At 40.9% G+C, this 12,640-nt stretch overlaps 1 protein-coding gene across 1 annotated transcript in view; it reads right to left on the reverse strand.

The window, feature by feature from the left end:
- RFX4 (regulatory factor X4) overlaps positions 1-12,640 on the reverse strand; it is a 90,912-nt gene that overhangs the window by 68,874 nt on the left and 9,398 nt on the right. The window contains exon 2 of the mRNA XM_017804614.1: positions 2,086-2,172. Coding sequence (XP_017660103.1) covers positions 2,086-2,172 — 87 coding nt within the window. The remainder of the gene's footprint in view (positions 1-2,085; positions 2,173-12,640) is intronic.

Raw genomic sequence — 12,640 nt, forward strand, 5'->3', positions numbered from 1 at the left:
TAGAGAAATGTTGGAAAGAACTCCAGGGCTGGAAAGGAGCACACAGTACAATGATTTCTAAGGTGAAACTTCTAGTTTGTTCTGAATTTCACAGATTATTGGTCTTGCTGATGGACAAGTGGCTTATTTTGCTTTCCTACTCCTTCCTCTTCACCTTCTTCTCTCTCTCACCTCCCCCTCAAAACAAGGATGACTTTTCAGGTGGATTAATTCTCTTATCTGCACTGCAGAAATGCTGGTAATCAGTGCAAAGGAAGCATCTGGTAGAACTGGCTATTAAGAAGAAAGCCAGATAAAATCAGCTCTCACTCTCATTTGGGTTTCCATAATATACTGTGACAATAATGTCTTCTGCACATGAATAGCGGGACAAATTCATTTCTGTATTTGTTCCATCAGTTCTGAATTCACCTCCTTTCATTAGCATTGCCTGCCCCTTAATTCCAGTCCTAGAAAACAGAAGGAACCACTATCTTATCTTCTCGATGCCACTGTCTGAAATATGGGCTCTTGCTAACCCACGCAGGTCCAAGGTAGGGGGAAGTTTCTCATGTTCCCATTTAAAGCACATATAACAAACTACTGCAAGTTTGGTCACAACCTGTTTAAGGCAACAAATCTAGAACAAAACATAGAAGAAGACCTGTAATAGTGAAATTATAATTTTACTATTAATGTAGCTAATGGTGCTAAATAATTTCCTTGACAATACTGTCTTGAACTGTGAGTCTAAGGAAAGTTCACTAAAGTCAATAGAGTTGAGTCCTGAATTCTGCCCCTATTAAGAGTCTGAAGTCACATCTCATTCATTACAGATTTCTTTCATCACTTTCTCAGTAGAATCAGAGTGAAATCAAATTCATATCTCTCACAGGTTCTCATAAAATGCAAATTAACAAGCTGATGTTTGTACATTCACTACAATTTTTAAAGATAAATTAATTTCTAATCCCTTACTTTTTAAAAACAGAAAACCCCAAACCTCTCCTAGTTTTATTGTCTGTCTTTAAGGATCCTTGCCCATTTGGGAGTCATAAATAAATACCATGTTTCTACTAACACCACCCTTCTCCTTCAGAAGAGATATTGCCTCCAAAGATATCTCCAGACAAACAAGAGTAAGGCCCAACTACAGCAAATTTCATGTTCCATTACAACATTGTGCTGCAAGGCATGTAATTTTACCCTGATATCAAAATAAAGCAATTCTCTTAAAATATAAAAAATGTAAATGGGACATTCAGCAACTAAGAAGTTATTTAAAATATACTTTCTAAACTTCTATTTAGGAAACGTGAGCTACTGAATTAAATAATTCAGTCTGCATCGATGTCTTATAACATGAACAAATGTATGAAATCCTGAGAGGAAAACTAACATGGAGAGTATTTTGCTTTAGGCAAATTAATCAGAATAGAAATTGCATAAACAGGGAAAACTAATGGTAAGATAGAATTGTCTTGCAATTTTAAAAAGAAATTATTTGGTTAATTTAAACTATTTTGGAGTCTTTTTGATTACCTGCTGTTGTTAAAAATCAAGATCTGAAATTATGATAATTAGAAAAGATAAGAAAAAATAGCTATTCTAAAATCAGCTGGATTGATAATTGCTTCCTCTCTGTGACTGAAAAGGAATCAATATCATGGTTTAGTATATGATGTTTTAATGCTATGATTGTTTAATTCTTAAAGGAAAGACTTCCTATGTATGCTTTGATATAGTAGAATTGACAAGCAGCACATTTTTTACTGTATTTCAGCCACGTGTTGTTCACCAGCGAAAAGCAAAACAGGTGGTTTTACTCATAAGCTGATACTAACAGCACATTTTAGAGGTCATCCAACCTTTATCCAGTGGCATACAAATTCTTCTAGCTGTTTTAAGTAATAGATATATTATTTCCTTTTTTTAAAAAAAATACAAATATTAAAAAAAATAATAAAACTATTGGATATGTCAAGTGAGTTGACTTTTCAAACTATGCAGTACTGAAAACATCACCCAGATGTAGCAACTTATATAACAGGAAATGAGCATTTGGACATGTTCACAGTCATTTTAAGCGAATGACAAGTTACTTACTTTCATCATTTGAAACATTCCCCAGAGAGGTGTGACTGGAGTAACGTTTGTTTTCACTTTCATTGAGACATCTTTCAATCCAACTCTCTGCAAAAAAAACCAAAGATGATCCTTTTTTGTGTGTTTTTCTTTGCATAAAAAATAAACTGGCAACAGATAAATCTAAATAAAGTACCGTTTTTCAACAGATGGTGTTCTGTAACATTTCTGTAAAAACATGCTCAGTCTGACATTATTTAGCAAGAAAATCCTTTCTTGCTTTCAAACTTAGCTGTTCCCTTTCAATTTCATTTTTTGTTTGTTTTTAAACTACACAGGCTGAAACACTTCTGTGTACAAAACAAAGGTTCTCAGGATATTCTCTCCCCTCCCCATGACATGATACATTAAAAAAAAAAAAAAGTCAATTGAAACACAGAAATTGCAATAATTTCCAAGTCTTAGCCTGGCAAAGATGTATATCCTCAAGTATTTCTACTGGTTTTGAAAACAAATCTTAACATGTGTAATTAATCATCCGTGTGATTTCTGGTTACAGTGAGGATCAAACTGTGTTCTTTGAAGTCCAGTCCTATGACCCCACTCACACTGGTGGAGTCCCAGGCCCTACCAAGACCTTTTCCTCACTGGTACAAGTCCAACACAGCAAGTCAGCAGCCACTGAGCTGCCCAAACCTCTGTCAATCCACAGTGCAAATTCAACCACTTCTGTCCTCCCACTGTTCCCATTTTCAGTTTCTTTCCATCAGTCAGATGAGTTACCTACAGCATTACATTGATTTGACTCTGCTGTTCTTTCTGGAAGCTATAACTTACATCCCCTGATGACTTTAGAGGATGCACCAGACTCAGAAGAATTTGCAGGTCTTCAGGGCAAAAGTTACACCTTCTTATGTGTTTCCTTGGACAAAGTATGAAATATGAGTCCTTGAGTTTGTCTGGAATCCCTGGGTATTGCTACAATAAACTGACTTCCCTCAGAAGGCTATTTTTCAAGGGCGTGAACATGGTCAGAAATGAGCTTATGCTCATAGAGCTCCCTGCAGACAAAGCACGAAAAAGAAGGGATAGGTGAGAAGGCAGCAAGGGAACCCCACAAGTTACAACAGGAAACAACCCCGCTGAGTGAAGAGATGCACAAGAAATAAGGGGAAACAGACCTCGCTGTCAGCAAACTGCCAGAGCCAGAAACACCTTCAAAGACATGGAAATGGCTTTGGATTCCATTCCATGAGCCCCCCACTTCAGACACATCAGGATACCTGCACAGCGCAGGCAGCAATCTGCCAGCCAGCAAAGCCCATCACAGCAGCAGACTTGAAGGGAAAGCAGGAACCCAGTGTCTTGGGAAAGCTGCCCATCTGGTTTATAGAAGATAAAAGTTGGTATGACTTCATTTCGGCACTGGATGCCAATAAGCAAATAGACGAATAGTCATGACCAAATACATCCTACAGAAAAAATGCTTTTTAAACCCAAGCAGTTGCACAAATTTGTACGTATTGCTCTGTACACACACTCTCCACTGCCACAGAGAAAATCAAAAGGGACATCAGAAAGCATCTGCTGAGAACCCTTCAAGGTTGAGTTCCAGGCCGTGCCACAAGACTTCAGGTACTGTTACTTTGTGCACTTCTGGTTTTCAGGCAGTGTTGTGGCAGCTCCAGGCTATTCCCTGCCCTGTGCCTCTTTGCCTAGGTATTCACAGGGGGAACATGCTGTGGTTCTGCCTTCGTCAGTACAAGCATGTCCCTGTGTGCACCTTACTCATTCACCATCAAACTGCCTTGTGCCTAAGGTCCCTCACAACCACACTGCCTCTTCCCTACAGCCTGCTCCTTTGAGGCACCTCCCTTAAAATCAGCAAAAATAATACGTGTTGTCAATAGATTTTTTAAAGGGTATTTCTCCTCCCGTCAAATTCAACACAGCTTTGTATAAAAATCACTTTAATGTTGCCAACATCACAATGTAAAACTTGCCAGTGATGCCTGGGCTGTCTGATCAGCCCCTGCCCTGTTATTAACCCACAAGCCTGTGGTGACTCTCAACTTTGAGGCTTTCCCTGCTCATGTTGCTCGGCTGCCTCGGGTGGGGGTGTATCACCTCCTTGTCTGAGGGCCAACACAACGATATGGCTGCTTTGTGCCAGATTTCTTTTACTGCCCCAAAACGGAGCAAACGGTATCTCTCCTGTCCCATTTTAGTACCATGGGCTGGAGGGCAGGAGCTTGGATCCTCCCAGATCCCTGCAAGGTGGAGAGAAGCCTGCTGCCGAGGGCAACATCAGAGAGAGGTGCAAGAAGCCTTGAGAAAGATTACCCTTCCTCCTCCTTTCAGCACACAGCCATGGCTGTATATAATTCCCTTGGCTCTGAGCCCAGCTGCAGGGAGTAAAAGCAAAGGCAGCTGCCATTAGCACCAAGGAGAGACCGATGCCCAGCTCTGCCCTTTCTTTTCCTCCCAGCACCCGAGAGCTGGGAAGCTGGAACGCATCCTCTTCCCTCGGCGGCAGGGAACTGGCAGCAGCCATTTTTAGTCACATTCCCTGTCTAAGTAGTAGGGGAAAAAAACTTTTTAAGTGTCACTTGATAACAATTTTCACCATCCTGGTTCACTTACTGTCTCTGATAACTGCACACATCCACCTTTTCCGTTGGCAAAGAACACGGTTTACACTGACAGATACAGTCTCTGGAGTAGGGCACATTTGCTGTTTAAGTATGTGCTGCAACTCCTTTGGTCCTGAATCACCCCGGTTGAGCTTGCTGCAGCCTGAGTCTGGCTTTCTCTTTGTGGCCTTGCATTTAAATAGCTGACAGAAATTCTTCAAGCCTGAAAAGATACATGACCTGTCTAGCACCAAAGAAAGAAGAAAACTAACTCTTTGAGCAAAAATGTCAGGGAGTTTATAGCAAATTTGTCGAATTATTTGGCAGGTGACAAAACGTGACAACACCGACTAACCATTTAAAGGTTGTATTATCTCATAAACCAAATTATTTAAGTATTAATAAATAAATACATGTTCTAATAAATATCTTCATTTTATAAGTAGCAATTTTTTACTGTTTGTATAATGAAAAACATTTTTACAGGGCTTTAAACTCCCCATATTATTAACAATGTCTTCAGGTATTAAAAGAAAATAAAAATACAACCACAGTTTTGCTAAAATTTTAAGTATTCCCTTCAGCAGCCTGCAGATTCCAGATACGATAGCATCTGCCTAAAATAAAACCAAGCAAGAAAAAAGAAAAGAAAAAAAAATAGGAGAAAGAGACAGAGCGAACAAAATCTAAAGTCAAAACTAAATCTAACTTTTAGAAGCTCTCTAAGAGTTAATAGCATTAGATCCTGCTCCAGCATAACAAACATGCCGGGTAAAGCCCTCTATACGTCGAATTCTCTTTCCCTCACGACACATGGATGTACAACTGGGCCACACTGGGGCCTGTCCCAGGCAGTCTGGCTGCAGAGCTGCAGGAAAAGACCCACAGTAAACCCCTGGTGTCACTAGGCTGAGGTTCCATCACTTGCTCCCAAGGCTGACACCGATCATATTACTCCACTGTTCTAAACACACATTGAGTCACGTGGTATGGAAGCTTTAATGTGATTAAAGCCTAAATTATTGCACTTGGACCTTATAAACTTCTCACAGACAGGTTTTCACATCAGAAACAGTCACAGAGTAATGGAGAGTTCAGGCACTGATGGAGCAGAAGGGCGTATCAGGCTTCATAAAGTGGTGAATCATTAACACAACGTGAGAAACTCAAAATTTCTAGTGGGAGATGCTTGTGAGAGCAAAAGAAAATATATCCCATCTAATACAGGCTGTATTTTCACTCACTGCATTTTCAGTGTATCAAGCATTAAGGCATTTCCTCTCTCTGTTCTCAGGGACTCCTTCCCATCCTAAGCCCCAGCATATTGTACCCTCAGTTGTACTGGGACAGTACAACAGAGCAAGGGTCAACACTAGTCAAAAAACATCAAGGCAAAGTAAATATATTTATTAATATCTAGTAGTAAAATGTAGTATAGTCACATGCTGATAATTCTGGACTGTGATACAGTATGGAAACTATCACAATCCTATTAGCAAAGAAAGCAAATAGTGTTTTTAATGGCATTTTGAAGCTGCGTCTTTAAATATAAGGTCAACTATTTAATTTCCCAAAGCTCAAGAGTGAATTATAGTGAAACACACAGCTATGTTTCTCAGCCTTCAAACTTTTGCTATATAATCTTGTACATTACTGGATACAAATACGTTGTGTCTTCTGCAGGATTCCTATGCAAGGGAAAGGAGATGGTTATTCAAATTACAATAATTTTTCCAGTGTCAATTTTCTGGTAGAATAACTTACTGTGACACAAACAAATAACAAAAATTGTTCCCAATAAAATGATGAAAAATGGATTGAAAAAGAAATATGGAACTACTTCTGGCCCTCATTTTGCCTCTTATCTTGCTAAGACTGACACATCCACTGAGCCTCAAGCACAAGAGTATTTCACCTCCATTAAATGTGCCCACCACACTTTTAACAACAGAAGTTTAAACTGAACTTGTTTTCAAAAGCAGGCAGAACAGAGGCCTGTGTAGCTTTGCCCTGTCCCTACCAAGGCTCTTCTCTTCACACCAACAAGCATATTTTTATTTGTATGGTGTTTCAAACATTGAGCTGGGAAGGCACACCCAGTATTCCCCAAAACACACAAGAGCTGCTCAGTGGCAGGAGCTTACATGAACTTTCAGAAATGAGAAGCACAAATGTTTTTCAAATATAACTTTGACAGGTTATTTTGACATGCTATCTTCTTCAGAAGGAAGGGTTTGCTCCTAGAAGACACCTTTGAAAGGCTTCTCCCTACAGAGCCTCAGTTGAGGTGAGAGAAATACAGCAGAGGTGCCTGTGTAATGCCAGTACATTAAATGAGATAATTACTCCCTCGTTTGTAGTGGTTATTGGCTTAGCATATTTGCAGCCCAGAACAGAAAGCACCCGTTGCTCCCTCATGTGCGCAGCCATAACAGGAGCAGTGCAAGAGCCACTCAGGCTCTGCGGAGGAGAAGAGGAGGTGGGCCTGATTGCAGTTGGCAGTGGCTTCTGCTGCTCCTGTCGTGCCAGGAGGGCTAAGCGTTGCTCAGTAATAGCACAACCTGTAAGCAGATTCTCCTCTGGCCTTTGTGAGACACTGTGTCCTGCTCAGCACCCAAACAGGATGCCAAAACCTACTGGAGGGGCTGTGCCGCATGGCTGGTAGGCAAGTGTACCCAGAGCCACTGGCTGCAGCCCTGAGGGCATGTGTGTGCACCCTGAAAGGAGATCAAGAGGTTTTACAGGCAGAATGAGACTCTGTGGTCTCCTAATCTGAGCTGCATTTTGCTCACCTCATTCCCTACAGTGGTGTAAGCAGTACTGGTTTTCCCCAGTTATGCCATATCCTCTGATCTGGATATAGTTATATCACTGGCTTAACTGTGAATTCCTATTTTTTCTGAAATTGTATGAGAATTCCCATGTCCTAGAGAGATAGTCAAGGCTTTTTGTAATCACAGTATCAGTTTGCACAATCATTTATTTCACCACAGCCCTAGCAATGGCACGAAAATCCCTCTCAGATGCCTTCAGCTCTAAATTGGCTCTCCTATTCCAAATTTTAAAGCAATTCACAAATAAGCATGACACAATTACTTAGGGTGCTGCACATGGACCAGCATTTCTTTCACATAAGTTTGCTTGTCACTGAAGTAGTTATCACTGGAATAAGGATAAAAGATTTGTTAGGACCCAAACCACTGCCTTAGCCATATACCAACTTGGATGGCACAGCTGCCACAGTCCAGTTCCTTATTTGCATTCATGGTTGCTCTTGCAATTTTTTCCCCAGTTTTTCAAGGCAAAGGTAGAAAAAAAACCACTAGTAAGTAGCTGCGAGCAAAGGTATATAAAATACAAAGGGACAACCAAATTTTAGTGGATTTACAAGAGGACATGTTGGAAAAATGAATACTCAGAAGTGATGACAGGCTTAATTTTACAGTTCCAGTGACAGAGGAGGAACTCCTCTCATGCATACAGAGTCTTAGCACCCCTCTGAGTTATTTGTTCGTTGTTCTCAGAGGGAAGAGTTACTCATCTCTTCCCACAGCATCTCTTTGCCAAGTGTCTCAGTACTGAGCTGGCCAGCAATACTGCCTTGCTGCTCATCTGATCTGTTAGACCAAGAGAAAGTGGTTGCAGACAGCAGGTTTAGCAGGTAAAAGCAGTAACTCAAAAGCTCAAGAGGCTGACTGAAGATTGTGGAACCACTCATTTCCAGTTTGATAGCCCATGGTACTAAGTTAATATAATATTTTTCATTGGAGTCGATAGGATGATACTCTGTATCTTTTCTTATTAAGGAAACCATCACTACCCTAAGAATTTCTTCTTTTGTCTGTCTCAGACTAAGTGCTGAGGTCTGCATGATTCCTCAAGCTTTTCTCTTCAGAGCTGATCTTGCTGAACATGGTCTGAGATATGCCAGCACTCCACAGACACTGTTCCTGCTGTGTTGCACCGTTGCTGTGGACAGAGAACTTCTAACCTCTACAGCTGTTAAATTCATATTATCTGAGCAGTCTGCCTGTTTTGGCCATCCCTTAGTGGGCTGTAAATCTAATTTCTAAATGCTATATGAAAGTAAAGAAAAAATGAGCCAGTAAGTCTAATATTTTGAATGATGCAAGTGGAGACTACACCTTGTAGCACTTCAGTGTCTTGGATCAATTTGTCGTATCACCTTAGAAGACAAACCACTAGTTTAAAAGTCCCTTAAAGGCAAAAGAGATGATCCCTTTCTCTCAGGACTAATGATTATGAGATAAACCTGAAGTCTGACCCTCAAACTATTAAAAGCCTATTCTAGTACCTGCTGTACATAACATTTAGTCTGAGTAGAAGCAGGATTCCTGTTCTGTCTCTCTCACACCTTGCAGCACAGCACTCTTGGTTACAGGCACATCTGCCACCTGAGAAGTGTAATGCTGCTGGAGTTCTCTTTAGGTTGGTTGCAGCAGCACATTTAAAGCTTTTAAAGAACCACACTGCTTGAAGAAAACAAACAAAAATCACTTTATCTCCAAAACCCCAATCTACTGCAAAAGCAAGACCTGAACAAGATCTTGTGGCTTACTCTCTGCACAATGTAATGAACAGCTGTGTGCCTGTAACATGACAGGGCTTGGCAGCCATTGGCTCCCATTAAGGGCATTAAACCCCCTGTAAACCAAAATCAAACAGAACAAGCTATTTGGGACAGCCAATCACGCACACAGGAATTTTCTAAGACATATGTGTTCACAGGTGATGTAATCAAAATCTCCCTCCTCTCCACTGTCAAACGAAAGGTTTGCGAGACCATATCAGGGCCATCATCCAGCTGCTGTTCCCTCTGATTCCTTCAGCACATAGACACTCCTAGTTCACAAACCAGCTCCTCTCTGACCATTGAGGAGGACCTGCCATACAGAGCCTAGTTTTGCTCCTCAGTGTGTCACTTTATGCTATCGGCCAGCAAGGCACACTCCCTTCAGTCAATGTGTGTGAGCTGTCAGGAACCTCTTCAAGCTCCACAGGAAATCATGCCAGTGTCCTCCTTGGTCCTGGATAGCCATCTTCTGTTCTTCCAAGAGACCTTCTCCTCAGGGATGACAGTGACACATGGCCTTGGTGCAGATGGCAGAGCCGCTTCCCTGACAAGCTGCCAGATACCTTGGTGTTTTGTTTGCTAATCTAACTTTTTATTTCATTTCCAGCAGGGCAAAATGTCAGGCACTCTTGTTTCAGTCCTTTCTTTTGTTCTTATTTCTTGGCATACAATTCTATTGGAACTATTTCAGGGTTAATGGACATTGGCCCAGGGCACTTACTGGATGTTGGCAGGAATGGTTTTGTTCTTTTTCTTTGACTTGTGATTGTGGTAAAGCATTGTGAAGATTCGCCTTGATATCATAAGAATGCAAAGTATGATTCTCTTGAATGTGAGAGAGCGCTTTTTTTTTCTTCTTTTAACCAAGTCTTTGGTCCTAGTACTGATTTTCTACTGAACTGTTTGATAAAGTATATAAAATTGGCATGCCATGTTTAAACTGTTAATAAAAAGCACCACAGTTCATAATTTAACTCCTCCAGAATACTTCGGCAGGAAAACTGGAATTTATGAGATGTTGCATTCTGCTTACCCTTTGCACTGTGCAGAAGTTCATTTAAATGTGATACTTTCATTTAAGTACTCTACCAACAATGCTCCTTGTTAAGAAACTGCACCCCAAATGTAATCAAGCACCCTCAATAACCCTAGAATACAAGATTTCTTTGCACATTGATTCTGGTGTTTTGGGCAGCCTCAAGCATGCATCAGACAAGACTTGTGAAGTCCTACCTGTTCCCCTCTCTGGAATCACATAACATATTGCTATTGCATTTCCAACTCAATATGCATGATAATTAGGGAGTGGCCCTTTTCCTCTCCCAGTCACACACAGATGCTATCTATTGTTTTATTTTGAAAAGGAAGCTTCACCAGACCAGTAAATGGCCACTTGGCTTTTGCTTCATCAAGGCCATTACTCATTTAACGGCAAAGCAAACCTCACTTGGTCTGATTTCAGCGCAGTGACATTTCCTCACGTTCCCCTAGGATCATTTAAGCTAGTGACACCAGTATCTGACCAATTCAGCTCTCCCAGAGCTGAACTTTAACTTGCTGTGCAACATGCAGCCAACCTTTTTATCAGTAAAGATCATCACACACATCATGTGCCTTCCAAGTACCAACTCTGCACACAGCAAAGTGTACCCTCATGCTTCCACAACATGATGCGTTATAGCTCCTCAGTCCTTCAGGGTCTGCTGCACGAATCAGTGTAAATGCTATCATTGTCTCTGATTTAGCTGCAATGTTTCCTTCCAAGGAAATGCAAACATGCCTCTTGATCATTGCCAGACCTATTCTTTCCCAGAAAAAAGCTCAGCATTTCTTGATGCCCTTTGTGCCCCAGATACCACTAACTTCTTATGCTATAGAATTAATGTGAGACCCACAACAGAGCTCATAGGGCCTTAATTTCTGGGTACCTTGCACAACATGTCTTATACTCACACCTTGCAGCAGTCTCGGCTCATTAGCTTTTGGGTTAAACATTCCCAGCTGCTGCCACTGCCCCTCAGTTCATCAGTGTGTATCAGAAGACATAAAGTCCTCAAGTCCTTAATTCAGCTCTTCTTCACTAGTGCACAAGGCTGGAGTCATTTGACTGAACAGGAAGGCTGTGACTCAACAAGAAACAGAATTTGCATCAAGTAGCCACGAAACATTTCCCCTCTGCCTCAGGATCTGATGAATCCAGCAGACAGGCCAATTTGGCACAGAGGCAGAAGTACATCAGTAAGACAGGCCCACAAAGATGACAAAATGAAAAGATGTGAGATATGGGTGGAGGATACACAAAACCTGGATGTGGGGCTCAGAGAGACAAGAGAAGAGGGAGAAGTCCGGCTGGTGGAAAGGAGATGAAAAAGAAAAGGAAAAGAAACAAAAGAATGAATGAGAAAGAAAAGGGCATGGTCAGAAATAAAGGATAGAAGAAAATAAAGTAACTAGAGAGGAGATTTTTTTTTAAATTGGGAGAAAAGAGGTGAGCTCCTGAAGGAATGGGGCTACAGTAAATATTTCTCATTAGAAACAGCATCCAGTAAGGCAGATAGAAAGAACATAAGAAGATAGACACATGTACAAAAAACCTCAATTGTCAGGACATAATCATAGCAGTAAGAAAGAGACAATCGCTTGACTGAAAAAGAATGTGAATCAAAGGAAAGAGACACTACATTTACTCAGATGGTGGCCACCTTTCCTCACTTTATGGATCTCTATTCCAGATCTAGCTGTTGCTCACTACTGTCAAAGGATGCAGCCATCACATTATTCACAACTATTTTGTGGACAAATATGGCACAGCAGACAGAAACAAATGAACAGTTTCTTTCAGCTCTCAGGCTGCACCCAGAGAATATCTGCCTACCAAAACTAGCAGAGGGAACATCAACAAGTCATCATAACATACCCCTACAAAGATTGGTGCCTCTTCGAACTACTCTGTGTATACTGAACAAGCATTTCATGCTATTAATTTTATAGTCTAAATGGAGTTGACAAAAAGTCTTTGCCAGGTCCCAGTGTGCCTAGACTCACAGATTTGTAAACCTTGTATGAATTTAGTCCCTTCCACACTGCGTCTTCCCTCCCCTTAGAAAGTATTATGAAAGTAGACCAGTGCTTTTAAAACCAAGAGCCTGGCTTTTCTGAGAAGTCTCCAGTCTCCGCTGAACAATATGCAAAACAAACTCAGGGAGGGAACATGAGAAAAAAGAGAAGTCTTCTTTCCTCCTTCTTTTTTTGCCGAAGACTCACCAAAACAAGAGTCTAGTATTGAATATTCAGGACTGAATACTAACTGCTCAATAGATGGTCTGTTTGCAGAGCTCAAAGTGGAAAT

The sequence above is a fragment of the Lepidothrix coronata genome, unplaced genomic scaffold (genome assembly GCF_001604755.1).
Source record: "Lepidothrix coronata isolate B3197 unplaced genomic scaffold, Lepidothrix_coronata-1.0 Scaffold10, whole genome shotgun sequence".
In the NCBI taxonomy this organism is placed as follows: Eukaryota; Metazoa; Chordata; class Aves; order Passeriformes; family Pipridae; genus Lepidothrix; species Lepidothrix coronata.